The sequence below is a fragment of the Mizuhopecten yessoensis genome, unplaced genomic scaffold (assembly GCF_002113885.1).
Source record: "Mizuhopecten yessoensis strain PY_sf001 unplaced genomic scaffold, ASM211388v2 scaffold3135, whole genome shotgun sequence".
NCBI classification, from domain to species: domain Eukaryota; kingdom Metazoa; phylum Mollusca; class Bivalvia; order Pectinida; family Pectinidae; genus Mizuhopecten; species Mizuhopecten yessoensis.
Window position 1 is genome coordinate 335,957 of NW_018404893.1, and position 22,251 is coordinate 358,207.

Genomic DNA, 22,251 nt, shown 5'->3' on the forward strand with positions numbered 1-22,251 from the left:
CGTACATGTATATAAGCCGTTGCATGCGAGGATGAATGTCAATATATATGTATTGGAGAGGAAAGTCCAGTGTCAGATCAAGTAACTACTATAACATGATGGGGTATTTACCAAACATTGCGATTCGGCGCGTCCGATATCCCATCATTTTACACAAATATATATAATCGTTAAACGATACATATATGTGAAGGACTTTGCACATACTTTTAATCACAGGTGTAGCTTGTCATAAAATATTCCGTCCCTCCATCAAGATCCCTACCCGACCCGCGGGCAATGAGGGGTAGTGGTCGGATTCTGAGATGCGATAAAAATAATCCTATACTTGCGCAACACACCCTCACACCCTTGAAAATGTTAGTGTGTCTGTGTGTGTCTGTTGAGAGGTTATAGTGGTCAGTTCAAGTTATTTTGGGGAAGTTTTAGGGGGGATGGGATGGGGGATGGGATGCGTACGGCAGCTAAACCCCCCCCCCCCCCCCCCTAAATCTGTGTCTTGCTATTTATTGTTCCAAATAATTCCGTGTTTAAGCCTATCAAATGAATACAAATCAAAAATAGAATTGTACATTAGATTTCCGTAGAGTATGATATAGAAACAAGCATCTGTACTAGGTACAGGGTTTGATAAGATTAACATTGGTACCGACCTTACACCAGTAGTCCCATATTATTGGGAATATGGCCGAGCGAAGCGAGGCGACAATTTTAGGCGTTAGTTGTTAAGTATAAAAACAAAATCGGCGGTAAAAAAAAAGGGGGGGTCCGGACCCCCTGGACCCCACCCCCTCTCCCTGCATCCGCCTTTGAACTGCATAACCGATGTTCTGTCGTACGTGACTGATCAATGGCACGGACAAACAAAACTATAATCTTAAATCAAGCACATTCTAGTGACCAGAAGAGGTCCCGACGCAGGGGCGTTTCTAGGATATTTGAAATCAATTTTGTTTTGCTAAAAAACATAAAATAATTGTGAAATGCACTAATGTAACGGTTCCTGACATGGAGCATGTATATTTTAGAGTTAAAGTGTCAGGGTGTTTATGTGTTTAATTAATAAATATGAAAAATTGCCATATTCAATACAATATTAGCAGATTACGATAGTTTTTTGTTTGTTTTTTTGAAAGGGGGGGGGGGGGGGGGGGGTACGCCCCTGGCCCTGCGACGAATTTACTGTGAGAACAGGAATACTCTTTATCATATTTTATATTTTACCGAGATAGCTGATTCCGTGGTTTTAGTGTAAAATTTCTTTGTCTTAATTGTGACTGTCAACATTTTTGGCGGGAGAGTGACTATCTGGTTACGGTTCAGTTCAGTGAAGAGTATAGCATTTGTTTAGGGATGGATAATAGCACGGAATCGGATGATTCACGCATGGCCATTTTTTATAAGTTGCATTAGTGCTACTCACTTGAGAGGAGAAAATCACCCGAAATATATATGCAAAGTTCTGTTATTCATCAAAAAATCAAGAATATTTTTCGAAGTTAAGAAGTAATTAAGAATGGAATGTCCGGTTCAAAGGATCAAATGTATTAGTACGATTTAATTTGAATAAAAGACAATATATTTACAAGCATCCAAATACAAATTTTGCATGAAAGATCAGAGACGCTTAAAGCTATACGTCTCTGGAAAGATGTAGTTTGAAATAATCGATCTATAATAATAAATTAATAATAATAAAATAATAATATTAGATATATGCCATGTATGGTTATTGCTGTGGTGTAAAATATATATATCACCAGTGTTTTGTTTTCAACAATATTTTGTCATAAATATAACATAACCGTTTAAAATAAAGCTATTTCTATGTTTTAAATTGCTAACACCATCAGACCAGGATAATTTCCGGATTTTTTATCCGTTTTCCGTACAGAAAATTAGAAATGCCTATTTAGTAAACATGGCTGCCTCGAGTATAGACGAACAGGAGGCGCCTACTGAGTTCGAATTGTCGTCATCATTTGGCAGTTCATCCGGTCTCAAAATCGCTGTTGAACGATGTCCTGTGTGTGACTATAGCAAACGACCATTTTACTGTAAAACATGCGTCAACCAGGGCCTGTTCGTGCACTCCAAAGGCACCTACCCAGAAAGGTGTGTAGTTTGACAGATGGTGGTAATCAAAATGTAAACAAAGAAAGAAAATACAGAAAAACTGTCAGTTTTATTACTGTTTCGTGATTTCATTTTTGCATATTGCCTGATTTTGTGATTTTGCAGACACAAACCTCTTTTTTCTTGAACGACTATTTATCATATGGTTAAATAACTAAGCTGCGTCATTGCATTTTTAGGATACCTGTAAGCTTCACTTGATTTATGATCTTCCGTAATTTTGTGTGTTACAGGTTTACAGATAAAAGTCACAAGTTAGAAATCCTTACAAAGGAGAGGGATTCTGTGCTGGAGCAGTAAGAAATGATTTGAAGTTTCCCCATCTATCACTTCAATAATTCCTTTGGATTCAATGTGTGAAAATTTATAAAGACTTTCTTTCATATTGCTATATGCCAGCGAGTCACAGAGTTCTCAAAACCACAATAAAAAAATGTCACAATGCATTTATCAAACTCTGTTCTGAAGGGAAACTACCGGTAATATAATCAGAAAATCTTCTGATTATCCCTGTTGACCCCCCCCCCCCCCCCCCCCCCCCCCNCACAACACTTATGTCTTCAAACAAATTCAAACGTCCAGAGATTGCTATAAACACTCATTCTATCATAGAACCATAATACTTTGTCGAATTCCCACTGATGCAACAATGTCATCTCATGTTACAATAGGGTATAATGCCCTAGCCCATAAATCAAGAGTCGAACATCCTGGCTCTCAACTATATTACCCATTGAACTGGCCACCATATGGTCCGGATTTTCCCCCTATTGATGTTTTTTGGAAAAATGAACAGTATGGAATGGTCGTATATGAAGTGTGGAACAATATTTCAGTGTCAGAAGAGCATCTTTACACATGATGTGCTCTAGATCTGGCTCAGAATCAAAGCTGTAACAGCAGCAATGAGGAGGACATACTATAGATACTGATTTATTATCAACTTAATTGTTTTCATTTGCTGTTATTGGGGATACCTGCATTTCAAAAAGTGAAAAACTGTGTGACATTTGTTCCTTAATGATAGTTATTTACATCCCAAGGAAAATATTGTAAACAACATCTGATAAATCATTTGATATTACTTCAAAATTTTACCTTGCATGTCTTTTCCTTTCAGTAAACCGGATATGTATGTAAAATTATTTCTATGTTAAAGTAATAGTTGCATTGTCTATCTTTGTCATAGCAATACTGACACAGTTTGTTTTTAGATGGTGGCCATATGGTCTATTCAAATCACCCTGAATCTATGGTCTGTCATTCTGTCTGTCCTTAAACCATTCTTCTTAGTGCTATTTCTCAGAAAGAAGAAAAGCGATCTTTCTGAAATTTCACATGAAGGTTCCCCATGGCCCCAAGTTGCACATATCAAATTTAAGGACTGAAGAGAAAACCAAGGTGGTCGACGGAAGTTAAAGTTTGATAGCAATATTTCTCAGAAAGTACTGAAGGAATCTTTATGAGTCTCAAATTTGATATGTAGGTTTCCCTTGGTCCTTAGTTGTTCATGTTTACTTTTGAGACTGAACTTAAGACTGAACAAGTTGGAGGACAGGCAAACTGATCAAACAGATAAGAGAAAAGATCAAATTGACATAAAATGGATGAAGATGGTACGATGGTGTGCATCAAGATCCCTCTAGATCTGGGATCTCTTGTTTCTTTATATTTATATACATTGTATACTGATAGTTATGAACAATATTTTGTTTTAGGGTGAAGCATTCAGTGTATAAGAAGCATGTCATTGATCAGAAGGTAATATGAATAACTTTGTATGTGCATGTATTACGTGTCCTTGCCAACTTTTTGAAATTTCCATGGGGCGATTATACGTGCTCAGAGTGAAGAGCATAAATAAAATGTGTGTATGTACACCCTAGAGGGAAAATAACACTTTTAAAATGCATATTTTGAGTTGTTCTGTCAGATGAAATCATCAGATCTTAGAAAGTAGGAATAGTTTAACAAATTCATTGGTTGAAAATGCTTAATTTAGGTGTCCAAAATCGGGAGCCTTCCTAGGTCCTAAATAGGGAGGGTTGGCAAGTATGGTGGTATTATTTTCTTTATAGCCTATGAAATACAGGCAATACAATTTATTGAGACAAAATACCCTGGCAAACGTTTCCCTGTCATTCAAATGCCTTCTGCTTTTGAACGACTACTTTTGAAGAACTGGAGGACCTGGGGTCATGATATTTGGCCAGTAGGTACCTGGGATGGAGTGCTATAAACTTTCCTCATTAGAAAGACCTACCGGTAGACCTTTCAAGGTCAAAGGGGTCAAATGTGTCAAAAACTTCAATGACAATATCCTAAGAACCATTTGGACTAGAGCCATGATACTTGGGGATGTTATGTAGACCAGCTGTGTGAATTGTTTTCTTTGTTACAGTAATGAGGTCAAAGGTCAACTTTAAGTAAAAGTTGGGAGTCAAAGGTCAATGGTGGTTAAAAGCTTTAAAATTAAAATTTTAAAATGTCTTGTATTCTAGTTACCAAATTCGGTCTTCAAGTTACGTATATGTTTCATATAACAAAAGAAAAAGGTGAGCGATACAGGCCCTCTGGGCCTCTTTTTTCTAACTCAAAGTCATTGGGAGGATTGAAATGTACAAGCTTAGTATCAGAATACCTGAATTGTTTTAGTATGTAAAACACATCCACATCCTGTGTATAATCTGGTTATTGTTATCATCACTAGGCTAAATAAACAAATCTGGTAAGGTTGACATCCAGAAAAACCCAGAGTAGGTAGATATTCCTTTTCTTGTCTCTAAAAAAATATATTTTAACATGTATACTCTAAACATATGAATTATGCAAATTGATGTTCACATATATACTATAGCTGTTACATATTTTGTGGTCACTGGTACGTTAATTCATCAATGCAGTTATTTGTTTGAAATTTGATATTAATACATTAAAATTTAAGTGTGCTAATGTGAGTACACTTGCAGGAGTTTATTTCATCATAATTTTACATATTCAATAAGTCACAAATGATCTTTTAAAAAAACTATTTTACTGATGTATTATCACATTTTCAGAAAAATGAAATCCAGGAATGTAAACGGAAGATCACATTGCTCAAACTAACGTTATCTGCTTCAAAGGAGATGAAATCATCAGGTACTTAACACTATTTAAAGAGTCAGTGATGCGTTTGGGAAATATGGAAATTTTACTTAAGGAATGAAACTTTGGGTTAGAATAAGTGATTTTGTAAAGATTTTTTAAGGCAAGTCCTGACCATCAGTTCAAAATGCTGATGCGTCCAATTATTAAGAGAAATAGGGGATTCTCCAAATTTGTGGAGCCCCATAGGAAAAACATGAGTCTAGGACGCAAATGCTTTTGTCTAAAAAATCAAGCAAGACATCACTCATATTCTGTCTTTTCATATTGCGAGTTATCTGCTCTTGTGAGCAGGTATTGATTGTTATGTCATTTGTTTGTGAGAGTAACGTCATAATTTTTTGAGAAAACGACGTAATTGTCTCATACAAACAAATGAAGTAACAATCAATGCTTACTCACAAGAGCAGATAACTCTGCAATACGAAAAGACGGAATACGGGTTGTGGTATTTCAGTCTCATCAAGTTCTAGCGTGTACATGTATGATCATAATTGTGAGGTCAGAAAATTTGAGGTTGACTAATCCAAAAGCATTCTTTTTTGTCCTTCAGAAAATGCTATTTGATATCCTTTCAATACAAAATACTGACAAAAATAATTTGTAGATAAATTCTGAGCAAATTTTCATTTTGACCCCAAGTTGTACACTTAAGGGTAGAGTTTTCCTAACCTTGATAATTCACAAATATATAGGATGTCTTTTTAGACTGTACACCCACAGACATGGCACAGACCAAATATCTCCTGTCATCCGAAAGGATATGTTTTGATAGCAAGTTTTCCCATTTATCTGTTAATGCAGTGTACAGAAAATAAAATTGAACAATTTAACACTAAAACAAATGTATTTTTTTTTAGAAAGGCAAGACTTAGATGTTATCAGCAGGGAGAACCATGCCAGGCGATTTAAGGGTCGTAATCACCAGGAGAAGAAACAAAGAATAAAGGATTATATTAAGCTCGTGAGGACATCCAATGGGGTGAAATTTAACTCACTGGGAGATGTCCTGGAGGATCTGTCCAAGGAGAGGAAGAAACATGTAGCTGACCTGACACACTACATATTTCCTGTAATGGAAGTCAAACGAGACAGGTAGACTCACACTGGAGCTAGGTTATTTTACACATTTATACTTAACGACACGTTGGTGGGAGGAAAGTGTACTTGAATCAGATTGTCTGTCTGTCTTTCCTTATTCTGTAGATGGTGTCTTGTCGGATCCTGACGCCTCCTCCCACAATTTTCATCAGAATTTCATGAATCTCCCTTTATGTATTCGATAATCATCACTCCCGAAAGTTGTGCACAGGTGCTTGCTTTTATTATGATATTTTTATGGGAGTTAAACCTTTTCAAAATGCATGGATTTAAAACAATTCTTGTTCAAAAGAGTCCTTTTTATATTTTTCTTTAAATTTCATGAAGCTGATAAAGTCACCAATATATATAGTTTGATGTGAATTGTCTTTGCTTATTTTTTCGAAACTGTTAATTTAAATGAAAGTTTTGCTCCTTTTGCAAACTCTTTGCCCAAACCTTTCCATTCTGATATATACATGTAAATAATACATTGTATTTTGATAAATGCAGTTTGAACAGATTTTTATCAAACTGCTACACATTGTCATTAATTGATGTAACTTTACTCTTATATTGACTTTGTTTTGGGAACTTATATCTGGGAAAAAGGGGGAGGGGGGTATCTGGGAAAAAGGGGGAGGGGGAGGGTATCAGTTAGTCTGTCGCTCAGACTTTGTTTCGACAGTTCGTTGATACATGTAAGATATTTATATAGACAAAAAATCCATTGTATTGGTACCCTATACACGTATCTACATTGCTTCCATTACCTGTCTTTAATACGCATACAACTTACGTAGTTCCGTCCAAACGGTCGGAGATTTCAGCAGACTTTGTTAAGCTCAGCAAAGTCTCAAATATCAAGATATACCTACAATTGTATGCCATCTTGTTTTATAGTATGGTGGAAGAGAGTGCAAACTCGGCCAGTACAGAAAAGGCACTAAGGGATGCGAGCCACACAACGTACATCCGAGGTCAGTGGGTGTACACAGACGGTAACGATGGGGACTTCAGGATTGTGGAACCGACGTTGCCCTCTACTGGCGACTACTCACCCTACAATATATGGGGTAAGGTTGGAGGTATTGTTTTACTGCTGGATCATTTTTCCAGTTTCCCACGGCTTTCTTACTTTCCTTTGTTACATCAAGTAAAAAAATTCAAATATAATTTATCTGGATATTTTAAAAAAAATGAATCCCTCTTATTGTATGCTTGATGTGTTGCTTGGCTATAATGTAAAATGTTTTGTTATTGAATGTTTTACAGTGGCCACGAGTCGTGAGAACAATGGTGACCCTGATAACAGTTTACGTAACCCTGGTCACCGAATCAGTGCAGCACTGTGTTACGCCAGTCAGCTAGTATCGATATTGTCATCTCTGTTAGATGTTCCCCTAGTTCATAGGCAAAATTACAGGTATGTTTATCCCGCCCAACTCTGTTAGATGTTCCCCTTGTTCATAGGCAAAATTACAGGTATGTTTATCTCACCCAACTCTGTTAGATGTTCCCCTAGGTCATAGGCAAAATTACAGGTATGTTTATCCCACCCAACTCTATTAGATGTTCCCCTAGTTCATAGGCAAAATTACAGGTATCTTTATCCCGCCCAACTCTGTTAGATGTTCCCCTTGTTCATATGCAAAATTACAGGTATGTTTATCCCACCCAACGCTGTTAGATGTTCCCCTAGTTCATAGGCACAATTACAGGTATGTTTATCCCACCCAACTCTATTAGATGTTCCCCTAGTTCATAGGCAAAATTACAGGTATGTTTATCCCACCCAACTCTGTTAGATGTTCCCCTAGTTCACAGACAGAATTACAGGTACGTATATCTCGCCCAACTCTGTTAGATGTTCCCCTAGTTCACAGACAGAATTACAAGTATGTATATATCACCCAACTCTATTAGATGTTCCCCTAGTTCACAGACAGAATTACAGGTATGTTTATCTAACCCAACTCTGTTAGATGTTCCCCTAGTTCACAGGCATTTACTTGAATTAAAAAAAAAAATCAAAACATCCAAAATTTGTTCGTAAGAATTGCGTTTAAACTTAAACTATAACCAAATACTGAGCTTCTTTTTTCTTAATGCCCTCTGCTGTCGACTTTTTCATTCATAAATAATATCTTCCAATGATAAATATACACAATTTAAAAGCTACAACCAATGAAAATGTGTTCTATATGTGCTGGTTTTTACACCCATTAAAAAAACACCATTAAACAACCTGTATTGTTCCAGTATATTTTGTGAGATAGTCTGAATTTAAACCTGTATTTTAGCTCATTGGGTCCGAAGGACCAAGGTGAGTGTATGCCATACTGTGGCGTCCGTTTTCCGTCGTCCGTACGTCAACAATTTCTTCAAACTACTTCTTCTGATTAACCACTGATTTGAATTTAACTTGATTTGACTGGAAGCATTCCTAGGTGGTTGGGACTAAAAAAGTACAAATGGTCAGGCTGACCCCCCAGGGGGCTGAGGGGCGGGGCCAAAAGGGGGCAATTTGGCTATATTGCTATAACGACTACTTCTGTGGATATCAATCATATTTGATCAAAAGCATTCATGAGAGGTGGAGATTCAAAATTGTACAAATGATGGGGCTGCCCCCCGGGTTAAGGGGTGGGGCTAAAAAGTTTATTACTTGGTAATGGTAAAGATCCCCACCCTATAACCATATATGCAATTGCTGAGTATAAATACACATATGCTTCCAGGATGGCGCTGCGGTCTGCCCCACCCTTGCAGACTTAACCCCTGGGTCATAACTTTGAGATGGTTGAGATCCCCACCCAAGAAAACATATGTATACAAATGATGTGCATAAAGAGACGAATGCAGTCATGATATTAAAATTGATCTTGGGGTCTGGCCACAACCCTAGGGACCTAGTTTCTGAGTCACAGCTTGGAAACAGTTGAGATCCCCACCCCATAACCATACATAAAATTGCTGGACATGAAAAATCTAATACAGATATGCTACAAGGACTGGCCTTGGGATCTGGCCCATTCCCTTTGATCTCATTTGGAGAATATTTTGCCAGGATTGCTTAGATATCCAGGTGAGCTATACAGGCCCTCTGGGCCTCTTGTTTCAGTACATTTTGCGAGATAGTCTGAATTTCAAACCTGTATCGTTTCAGTATATTCTGTGGTGCTGAGGTGATCGAGAAGAATTTTCGGAACTCTGTTGCCTGCCTCAACCAGAATGTGTTGTACCTGTGTTTCTCCCAGGGTCTGGCAGATTGCCCTCTCATTGATCCTAGGAATACATTAGGAAACATCTGCCTCCTCGTTAGACACACAAGTCTAGGAAGGTAACTTATTTTGTTGTCTGACTTAGAATGTTGTGGGTAGTTTTTCATAAAAAACAACTGGCCTGTCTATTCAATATGTGTTTTATTGATCAAATGAAAATCTGGCAAATGATATAGTTAAGGAGTTTAAAAATGTGATTTCATATCTTATGAGAAATATATTTTTAATAAATTCAAATATCGAGTTTGTTTATATATATTCAGACACATACAAAAGTGGGGAATATCTGCAGTGTATATTTTGTAAATCTTTGTGAATAAATCATTGGTGAATAAAAAATGAGTATTTAAATATAACTGATATATATACTGCAGTGATAGTTATAATTTTCTAAAAATATCAATTTAATTCATATTTTGGAACTTAACACCAAACTGTTAGAGGTATGTACAAATTTACAAAACAATATTATGTGCAGTAGGAATGACTGAGGCTAGATTGATTATCCATTAGTGCTATTTTGACAAGTAACATACATGTCAATCATCCGTCTCAATATTTACAATTTGGTCCTGTACTGAAGAATGCTTGGAAACGTTTCACACACTTTATCCCTCTCTGGGTTTGCACTCAGAGGAGGGTCCAGAAGTTGATATGTATGAAGTAAATGTTTGTCCTTTTTCTGCCCTTTAGAGAACAATCCTTCACTGTGAACCAGGAGCTGCTCCAGTCAGTAGGGGAGATAACTGTATCAACAGACGAAGAACGAGAGGAGGAGGAATGTCAGGCGGAACTCTTCACACGTGAAGGTGAGATTGGACTGCCATCAGACTGGGAGGAAGTACCACATGATATAGATGAGAGTGAGATAGTAAATCGTACAGTGTTCAGTTCAACTCTGCAATCGACATCTTACGCGCCACCGACCTCTGAACCTACTCACCTCACTGCCAGTGCTTTCGTCTCATCAGCTGCCGCATCTCTCGTGTCCTTCTTCAGAGGACCTCAACCTTCTGACAAAAGATGACATCATGGTCTCCTAGTAGTTTTCTTTCTTGTAATATTGAAACCATGTCGAATTTTGTGACATTGGAGATTCCTTTTGCCTAAATGCTATATATAATAACTTTTAAGATCAATTTTTTATATCATTGGTAATGAAAGCACTTTCTATATTTAATATCACTACCAGAATTTAATTTATTACATTTTTTAAAAAGTTCCGCTTCATAAGCAAATAAGATATTTTCTTACGTGAAAGTTTTGTAAATTTTGGAAGATTTCTTATTAAATGTTGCACACTGTTTAAATACAGTTTTGTTGAATTAACTACCAAATTTGGTAGGCCTTGGTTATTAAACAAGTTCATTATAACCTGTGTGGCATTGTTCCTAGAATGATACAATTTGCAGTCTTCTTCAGGAGTTTTTTTTTTAACCATGCAATTGAAGATCTTCTACTTTGAAAGATTATTGGAAAATCTTTTAAGTTATGCATGCCGAGGTTGGAAGTAGACATCTCTCAATATGACTGATGCTTGTGTTAAGTGCATGCAGACTGATGTATTTATTGCTCTAAACAGTCAGCCTTTTTGGTCTACGATTGTGCTGATAGTTGTTTCGGATAAAAAATAGATCAATTAATTCACCTAGGAGCTAGGTAAAATTGACAGTTCATTAGCCATTTGTGAAGAATATATATCATATTTGCACTCAATTTAAATGCGGAAGTTCTGTTCTCAGTAAAACTTCTTTTTGAAGATAAATATTGCAAATGGTATCATTCTCTGCATATTTATTCAAAATATACTTGAAGAAGTGATATGTCAGCACTACTGTTGCTCATGAATTTTTCGAACAAAAATTGTCCTTTTTATAAATAATTTATGGTCATATTAAGAATTTTTGTTAAACTGTTTCTTTCCCTGTTCAAAATTTTTGAGATAACCATTGAATTTGTCTTCTTTATGGATTAAGAGGTGAAAGTAGAAAGTGGGTGAACATTTCCTTTTTTAATGCCACTTGAGTTATTGTTTCATACTTATTGTCACGACGGAAACTTTATTGATCTCAAATAATTAAAAATACAGTGATTCATGACATTGGCATTTCTTAGCAGTTTCAAGGGCTTTTTCTGTTGAAGGATGGTTGATTTGGTTGGTTTGGTTTGTTTGTGTTTAAAGTCCTATTAATAGCTATGGTCATTTAAGGACGTGCCAGGTTTTGGTGGTGAAGGAAAGCCGGAGTACCTGGCAACTGCCCCATATAGGCCTCGAACCTGCGACCCAGTGGTCGAGGGCTAGTGGTACATGTACATGTAGCAGACTGTCTGACGCCTTAACCACTTGGCCAACGCGTCACCTGGATGATTGATCGGTTGGGACATTTTCTTGCTATTTTTGAGCCCAAACCATGAGAGTAAATCTGCTACCTCTTTCATAAAGAATAATTTATATAATGGTTTATAATGGTTATTTTAAAAATAAAAACTGCCATTTTTTTTAAATGTGTTTTACAAAATGATTTCCTGATGGAAAATATTTGACTTTTGCTGCCAATTATGAATGGAAATTTAATGTGTGTTCTGGACAAGATATTGCCTGTCAGATCGGCTTTGAATTTAGCAAGTTGCTCTATACAGTTAATATTTAGGTATTATGCACACTCGTGTCAAATATGCAGGTATATTTTTAGAATGAAATTTGTACCCAAGTGATCTTGACTCATTCACCCCTGAAGACACATTTGAACTGTTCTAGTTCAAAGGTTTGAATTGTTCATTATGATATTTCAGGGGTGAATGAGTAAATAAAGCTTCTTAGTGTGTGAAAATAAAGCATTAATGTCACACTCATTATTATATAAAAGAAGAGTTGACATACCTGGGACTTGAATGAATCATTATTATTTTTCATGTATTGAGTTGTATTTTATCTAAAGAAAGTGTTGTCATTTTGTTCATCAATTGTTTATTTTATTCCAAAATATGGAAAGCGAATATTTGATTAGTGTTTCTGTTTCAATTCATAATGTGATGAGAAAATACGTTCTTTATTATTAAGAGATACTGTTATCACATTGCTGAATGCTATATATTTGCTTAAATACTTTTTATTGCCTTTTTCGCCCTCATTACAAAGGGCGAAAAGGGCAAAAATTAAACTGCAGCAACATTTTTCCAGTAATTCGTTATTACAGCAAACCTTAATAAACAACATAATACATGCAGTTTAGTGTGAAAGGTGAAATAAAAACTGGACGAGTATGGAAAGGGCAAATAAAAGTTTGACTGGGCGAAAATTTCCCTTAGCACATTAGTCTTATTCACACAAAATATCAACACTGATTTTGTGTCTTAAAATTATAACTGCAATAAATTTTGTACACAGAATTGACATACACTGATGTCAGCACTAAAATTTAAGTAACATTTTCTTGTTGAAAATTGATTGACACATTATGTCTGTGCCTAAATACAGCACTAATATATACATTGTATATAAATATATACATTTATTACGTTTTATGGCCCCTTGATTAAAGAAAAACGTCATTATCTGCAGTTTCCGCTTAATAACTCTAGCAAATATTAGCCGAATTCCAACAAACTTGATAACAATGTTTCTGTTCTTCTGTCTTTCCACACATCTAGGGCACTCTAGTTTTCGTGTGATAATTTCAACCAAATTCCTTATGCACATCCAACTCATGCTAAGTTTGCCAACTGATGTGATTTGTAATGTGCATATTTATGGATAATCAATGAGGTATAAGTTTTTTTGTTTTTTCAAGTTTCAAGCTATACATTATGTCTCAACAGCACGATACTCACATGTTTAAACGTAACCTCAATAATGTTAACCTACAATATGTCCTGCAAGTCGGGGATATAAATTCCACAAATTTGCTTGTTTTTTATGTATTAAAATGTTGAAGTTGAAATTACCTCTATTTAGAAAATGACATTATACCAATTAAGTTTTGTTATAAAAATGGTATATTGTATTGGTACATGTTTATCATAGAGTGTGATATTTTAGTGGAATTTTTAAGTATATTTGTCCTCTGTGAAGTTTAAATATGTTGTAGTGTAATACATACAGACCAAGTTACATGTTGCTTGATGTCTGTTGGCAATGAGAAAGTGCATTAATGGCAATGAGAAAGTGCATTAATGGCAATGAGAAAGTGCATTAATGGCAATGAGAAAGTGCATTTAATGCACAGCATTGATACAAAAACGTTTGTTATTCCCGTGTTGATACCAAGCAGTTGTCAGAAATATGAGCAATTCATATTTTTTTTATATTTATGTTCCACTAATTAAAGAAATGGAGTAATGTTCCCCTATTGTGCCTTTGTTAAATGATTGATTATGATTAATATGGTTTGCATTTTTTTTTTTAAATATGTACGCTTTTTTTGATGATTTTTTGTTAAGTAGCAATAAAATACAAGATAAAAACAGCAGTTATTTAGATACATATACTGGTTTTATCTTTGTTACATATATTGTTATCATATCCAGCACTGTCACACAGGCAGTGGGATGTCTGTTGTACTAGTTATCACAGGGGCCTGATAACATCACTCAATGTGCTATCTGTTGTATTGATTATCACAGGGGTGTGATAACATCACTTTGGGCTAAAAAAAATGTATTATCACAGGGGCCTGTGATAACAAATGTCACTCAGTGGGCTGTCTGTTTTACTAGTTATCACAGGGTTATGATAATATGATATCACTAAGTGGGCTGTCATATTAATTATCATTGTTGAGGGAGGGGGACTGATTAATAGAATCGTCCCTGAGGGGTAGGTAGGGGAAGATTGTTTTCCTCGGCTCCCATCCTGTTTTACTCACAAATCCGCCAACATTACCCTGGTACATGTACATTGCATGTTTTTCCAAGCAAATCCAGAGTTGTCTTCCATGGTCTGCTACTGTTGACGTGACGTCAATGCATTGATGACACCACGTCATACTATTGTTATGACTTGGACCGGGTTGTTCTGTACGAGGCTATCTCCCCATAGAGGGTGACAAGCAAAGGGAGACACACCTGTGAAGGGTGGGAGAAAATACAATGCCTTTTAATGGGTTGTCTCCTTTACTTAATATCACAGGAGCCAATCACAGGGGCCAGCTGAGGAGGTGATGATATTTACTTTTTGAAAACTGACCTCTCCACGTTACGTCACGGAAGCCAATAGTTAATAAATTATGTATTTAGTTGTAAGTCACACTGACTAGAAATGTGGATGACATTTCAAGAATATTTAAATCACAAATATGTTACCCTTTAAAATAGGCCTCAGATTGTAACATGTATGTTATAACTATATTCAAGTGGGGTGCAACTTTATGAATATTTGTATAAGGCACCATCCGGCTAGTTAAAGTTGTTTCATCTTTGTTTTTGGTCAGCTTATTATCTTTTTAAATTTAAGAGAAACATTTAAATATTTGTCAGCCATAAAAAATAAATTTGTGCATGTCTTGACCACATTCATAAAGAAGTTTGTTTCTACCAAATACTTGTGAATGACACGATGTGAAAAGCCCAATAGCACTGGTCATTTGCTTCTTTTTCATTCAAAGGAAACTCTTTTACATAAGTAGGTTTATGCTCAAACCGACAGTTTTTGAATACAGTGTCTTAAATAACTCCAACAAAGAACACTGACCAAAGTTCCTTGCCATAAAATACTCTAGGGTTGTTTTGAAATCTTATTTTGGGGGGCAAAAAAAACCTTCACTCCATAATGATAATAATATGGTAAGCTATATATTTGCCTGTACTGTACACAGTCTCAGGGCCAAACACTATGCCTACAAAATGTTGTTTGTTGTTGATGTGTTTTTACTTGTCATTGAATCCAATAAAACGTGACAGTATGATCAAGACTTGCTTTTTGTGAATGTGGTAGATTTCTAGCTTTAGAGTCGTTAACCCTGTAATGATGTAAGGTGAGTCTTCTGGAAACGAATCATGCGTCTGTGTAAAATACTATGTAACTATGTAAAATAATTATCTGAAATCATCCAGAGGATATGTTGCACCATGGCATTTCTTTTGATGAGAATGTAAACTGTCAAAAGTCCCAGATAAATAAATCGGCAATCACAGATCATACCACACGGCAAATTAACGTCATTGACTGGGAAAACTAAAAACTGTTGGACTGAGGAACACCTTAGCCAGAAGATAAAGGAAGTACTTGACATGCCGCTGTTCTGAACCGAGATGAGGGGACCGACATAGATACTTGCACATTAATAACTGGACATCAAACAAAGCCTAACCAAACTGCATGGTTGGTCAAATTTGTTGTAATTTCAAACCGTAAGAGCAACTAATACATGTATAGGGTAGTCGAATCAACAATTGTATTGCCAATTTGTACATATTCTACACCTTGCGTATCATTTGTCAGATGAAAGTATTTGTGGAAGTCGTTCAAACTGATTTTTGTGCTCAAGCCAAATTTCTTGTCACCATGGTAGATTAATAACCAAGTCACATTTTGTCAACAACATGGAATCATTTTGGTGAGACTTTACACTTAACTTTTTTTTTAATTTGTTAAAGGATTATAGCAAGTTACAAGAAGGTTGGTTTGAGCACAGAATTCAACATGAGAACAGTTTCATGATACGGGCTTTGGTATCAATCTTACACCAGTAACCTTTAAGTAGACCAAGGGTGAACACATTAAAATGGGCTTAATCAAGTAAGTCAAATATCACCATCACGGGCCTTTAGATTATCAAGAAGATGATTTGATTCCTGTGACCTTGAGAGTTGGTTAAGATTATTCATTTGAGCAAATATTGTAGCCCTTCATCCCAGCATGCCTTTGGCAAAATATAATCACCCTGGGCCTTTTGGTCATTCAGGAAATGTTATTTGAAGATTTCATTTTAAACATTTGACCCGAGTGACCTTGAAAGTAGATCAAAATCAATTGTGCAAACAAACTTTGTAGCCCTTCATCCCAGCAAGCTTCGGCCAAGTATCATCACCCTGGGTCTTTTGGTTACCAGAAGTTGTTTGAAGATTTCTGAAAGATCTGATCTCAGAGACCTTGAAAGTGGGTCAAAGTCAATCACTTAAACAAAATTTGTAGCCCATCATCCCAGTATTCTACTGAGCAAATCTGATCACCATGGGCCTTTTGGTTATTGAGAAGAAATTGTTTAAAGATTTTAACATATCTGACCCCTGTGACCTTGAATGCAAGTCAAGGTCAATTGTTTAAAAAAACTTTGTTGCTCTTTTTCCATGCATGCTTGTTACCAAATATTGTCACCTGAAAGTCTTCTGGTTATTTTGAAGAAGTTGTTTAAAGACATATGAAATATTTGACCCAAGTGACCTTGAAATTGGGTCTAGGTCAATCTATTGAACAAACTTTGTAACTCTCCAGCTAAAATATTACCTTTTGAATTGGTACTTTCTTACTTCATATTCTTGTTAATTATTTCAAATGGTGTATTTTTTTTTAGCTCACTATCATCAGATGGTTGGCTATTCAAATCGCCCGTCGTTGTGTTGGGATAAACAAAATGGCTGATACATGGCCTGGATCTTGGATTTTGACAGTTAATGTTTGTTATTGCAATTTCTCATAAAGTACCGGATGTATCTTTCTCAACTTTGATATGTAGGTTGTTAAATTTTGAGAGTGATCATAATAAACAAGGCGGCTGCAGGAAGTGCCTAACAGGTCTTTCTCATATTGCAATGACCGGATATATTTCTTTCACATTAAGTACTGTATATATATAGCTAGCTTATGTGTGAAATGACAAACTTACTTTAAAGTTTGTCTTTTATACACAGCAGTATGAAGTCCAGATATAAAATTATCTCAATGTGCATTTACAGTTTACATTACTCAATCAAACAGTTAAAAAAAGAAGAAGACAGAAGATCGACCTGACCTAGAACTAATGAAGATATATTGGTACAATGATGGGATCTCTTGTTCACCTATCTAAATTGCATGTTGGACTAAAATGTATTCAGCAGAATTTTACAAGGTGATCATACTTCATTTTATTCACAGAAAGTAATAATTTTGATGAAAACTGATATTAATACTAATACTGGAAAACCATGGCACACCTGCTAATTGAATTGTCATACCGGGTAAATGAAACAAAAAACCAACACAGGAATCGTCTTTCTCATTAACCCAGAATGAGAGGTTGTCAAATTACTCCTCATGTATATATGTGCAACTCACATTAAGTTGCCCTTCTCATAATCAGAAACACTACATTTTACATTTTTGTTTTACACTTGACATATTTTTCCTGTGTGTTGTGTGGTTACCATGAACTGAAAATGCTGTTTGTTTCTAAATATATTCATTAAATATTGCTAGAAAAACATATTACTTTTGACATTTATTGAAATGTCATTGGTGTGGACTTCTAAGCAATCATACATATCAATACCATGCTATTTTCGTTGTACAATGTACATACCAGATGCATTGGTATCGTAAACAGTCATTTAAATCGTAATTACCATGATGACCAGGGTACAAGACACCTTTGACCCCGTCACCACAGTAGACCATTATGGACTTATCCAAATCAATGCATGGGAGAATCTACTAAAGTTGCATAGGGTGAAAGGGTTAATATTTGACAAAAATAACTCCGGAGAACCCACAAAAATATCTAGAATTTCCAAGGGGGATAACTTTTAACATTGCTTATACAATTTATCTTGACATAACTTCAGTTTGGGATTTTGTTTTCATCGTTTTTAGTAACAAGAAAATAAACAGTTCATCAAATTCAAATGAACAAAATATAACCAATTGCATTGTAAATAAATTTGTCAGATTACACGAGGAGTGTGTCTTCTATAAGATTCTTGTAAGGGGTTGTCTTGACAAGGACTAAGATATTTTTTGAATGATTCTTTTAATCTTGCACTGTCAGCTTTAAATATAAGCTGAGTATAAATATCACAATTTGCCTAAATTCTGGTACTCCCAGGAATATTTATTATGAACAACAATATTTGTAAATATCATTGAAATACACATGTATATCATACTTGCCAACTCTCCCGATTTAGACATCCCTAATGTCGAGGTTGAATATGCCATCTAGCTCGTAAGAGTCACTGTCTAAGTCATGAGTAAGAATCCATGTTACCTCATGAAGATAATGTCATGACACCTCGGAACTCAGTCCTAGGTCATTTAAATAGAAGCATCAGTTTTTGTTGACACATAAATGTACAAAAATAAAAAGGATACTATATATACCATCAATTACTATCAATATGTAAATGTCTATAATTAGAATGTAGTAAAATGATAACAAACTGATGTAAACTATTGACAATATAACATCCAGACAGAGCATTGGAGAGTATTTTCAAAGTAGCCTCCCTTGTGATATAATTCAAAGTGAAAACAGTGAAAACTCCATCATGAAATTGTGTGTTGTGAGATTCACATAGCTGTAAACTCTCCCTCGTGAGGAGGGAGACTTCCTTATTTTGACCCCCCTCAAATCTCCCTCATTCAAGTCCAACTAGCACAAACTCAAAATCTACATCCTGTGGTCAAATGATCTCCTAGTTACTGCAGGGTGTGTGTAATGCTCATAGCAGGACTAGTACTGTGTCTGAATCGAATGAATGATTTTTGGAGTTATTTTGCTACATGAAAGTCAAAGATAAATTGAGCAAAGCACTTTCATTTGCATTTCACACACTAGAATAGATCTACCTCGTTGGAGGTTTCATGGGTTATGACACCTATGGATTCAATGAATAGATAAAATAAATAAAATCAGTGAATAAATCCACAAATGTAGTTATATTATTTATGTGAAAGTGAAGTGTGAAAAACTATATTCATAATAAATTAAGTTACCTAATATCATATTTAGATTGTGCTCTACAATAATCTTCACAAACATGAAAATAAAGTAAGATTAAATTAACAGTCAAATATTTAAAAAAAATAAAAAAATCTTAACAAATATTTCTACAATAAACAAGAGGCCCATGGGCCTTAACGGTCACCTGAGTCTATAGTATTTATTTTTGTTGTTGAAATATGTACCAATTTGAGTAAAAAATAGTATAATGTTAACTTAACTNGAAATAAAGAGGCAGTCTCTAAGTCAATCAATGACTTTTTCATATAAAGATTCCAATCTAAGAGAGACAACAAGAACTTGAAGTTTCTTTTTTGTTCCGACGACTCTGAAAATCTTCACCACTTGAGGATTCGTCGAGACATTCAGTTGTCTTTTTATCTGAACTTGCTCTGGCCGTAGCCTCATCCTCACTATCATTTGCAAGTTGATGGTCACCCATTGGTATGTTTTTTCCATCTAGGTTTACAACTTCAACAAGACCATCCTCTCCACAGGTGTGCTCTACATGTGAACCTCTGCTAACCTTCATATTCTTGTAGAGATAGTGGACCTCATGCTTCCCACCCTCTTTCAGGTCGGTCACTAGTGTCCGTGGCAACACATCCGCAATTGTTGTAATTTTTTTCTTTGGATAAAGTTTCTGCACCTGATGCAGACATATTTCCTTCAGTGAATATACTGTAATGTAAAAATGACATATAGGTTTTTAGTCTAAATAATTATATACTTATACAATGTAATTTTATATAATGCTCCAACAAATAATAAATCAGTCATTCTATACAAACAATTAAAATGCTATTATTTTATTTTATTATTATTAAATAGCTTAATTATTTTCAATAGCATTTAATTTAAGAATTAAATTATAACTACATTTAGCATTGATATTAGTTTGTGAAACCACAGAATTAGCTATCTTTAAGTCTGTGGTAAAACTGATAAATATGTTGTACATATATGACAAAGGCCAATCTCATTGATTAAGGCTACCACTCAAGAATTCAACAATTTGTTTCAGTATGGGTCAGTATAATGTATGTGTATTTTAGCCATTTGTACCAAACCCTGTTGTCAGCCTGTGGAAAGTTCCACAAGATTTGGGTTTCATATCAAAAATTTATCTATTGAAGCTAATATTGTCATGTCACAAAAAATATCTGAAATAAGGTCTAAATAAATGCATTGATCAATAAAGTTTATTTTATAAATGTGCATGTGTGTTGAACTTATTTACAGTGAAACAATTAACCAATTCAAAAGTATGTTGGATAAGGCATTTGAGAGACTTGCATGTGAACAAACACAAGAAAAGTGGAGAGAGAGAAACAAAAAAGAATGCGGAGAACTTTGTTTACATTGTTATTAATGATAAAGAAATTGAGGATTAAGGGACTTCAAACTACCAACTACAATCAGAGACGTATTTAACACTTAATACGTCTCTGCTACAATGTATAACAATATTAAGATAAAACATTGAGAGAAGGTGCACCTAAACAACTCGAGGAAGATCATGCAGTATTTCAAGGTGGTCAATGTCTACCACAAACTGAATCCATGTCAAAGGTGCTGGACACTCTGATAGGATATGTATATCTACTATCAGTGTGTCCAGCACCAGGTAGGTAGCTATATAGGTAGATTAAACCACAGGGGCACGTTACAAATGTCTGAAATACACACATATGCTATACTGATATGGGTCACAACACAGATAAACATACAGTATGTTTATGTGTGTTGAGACCCATATCAGTATAGCATATGTGTGTATTTCAGACATTTGTAACGTGCCCCTGTGATTAAACTATACAATCAAAGGGACAGAATCCCATGTTACATCTTGTACCTATAGCCGTTATTAGTTTTGTGTACAGTGCATGTCTCATTCATACGTACATGGTAAATCAATGTATGCCAGTGGATATTCTTTTTTTTCATCGTCGTTATCATCATCACCGTGTACTGGAGATTGTGGATAATACACAGACTGGCCCCCAATATTTAAAACGTTCCCTGTTGTAGCATCACGAGCGCCCCACGGGTGGGTCACGTACGTGTGCATGTCCATAAAATCATTGTTATGTAAAATGGCATATTTTACAAACACTCCTTTGAAATTGTACCACAATAATGATGCTGTCCTTCCACTTCTATTTGCGAATTGCACATTGACACAGACATCATTATTGAGGGACCTGATTTTTGAAGAATATTCTTCCGAGTCGGAGGACCGGGAGTTCGACTCCGCCATGATTATTGTTGGATCGCAGTCACATTCCAAGTCACGAGATTTGACACATATTTATTTTTACTTGCAAAAAAAAGCCATTAAAACATGTTATGGACAGTACTGTATTTATTGTTATAGTATATATGTAAAGTGGTTTAATGCTACAGTGCAGCACACTGGCTAAGTTACGTCATATACCCGCTATGTTAACTTCAGACGAAAACGAAAATAGAAGCTAATGATATAAGCGACACCATAATGCTACCGATGGTGGCGATTTGTTTTCATTGAACCAAATGAAATATTTCTTTAGGTGAAAAGTATCATTAAGTTGAAAATTTTACCTAGTAAATAGAGTTTAACCACAAAAAGTAATGCCCTTGGTCGGCGCGTCTAATTACCCAATACTACCCAATACCACCCAATACTACCCAATACCACCCAATAC

General features: G+C 35.4%; 2 protein-coding genes across 2 annotated transcripts; one reads left to right on the forward strand and one right to left on the reverse strand.

The window, feature by feature from the left end:
* The first annotated feature begins 1,921 nt into the window (after positions 1–1,921).
* Positions 1,922–11,867, forward strand: LOC110447030 (beclin 1-associated autophagy-related key regulator-like). The gene is made up of 9 exons (XM_021492431.1): positions 1,922–2,115; positions 2,370–2,432; positions 3,855–3,897; positions 5,196–5,277; positions 6,144–6,378; positions 7,267–7,439; positions 7,639–7,789; positions 9,533–9,706; positions 10,341–11,867. The coding sequence occupies exons 1-9, from the start codon at positions 1,922–1,924 to the stop codon at positions 10,672–10,674; spliced, it is 1,449 nt and encodes a 482-aa protein (XP_021348106.1). The 3' UTR covers positions 10,675–11,867.
* Positions 11,868–19,788: 7,921 nt separating this feature from the next.
* Positions 19,789–22,018, reverse strand: LOC110447025 (von Hippel-Lindau disease tumor suppressor-like). The gene is made up of 2 exons (XM_021492426.1): positions 21,470–22,018; positions 19,789–20,245 (listed from the first exon to the last, which is right to left on the reverse strand). Exons 1-2 carry the CDS (start codon positions 21,822–21,824, stop codon positions 19,845–19,847), a joined length of 756 nt encoding a protein of 251 aa, XP_021348101.1. The 5' UTR covers positions 21,825–22,018; the 3' UTR covers positions 19,789–19,844.
* Between the last annotated feature and the right edge of the window lie 233 nt (positions 22,019–22,251).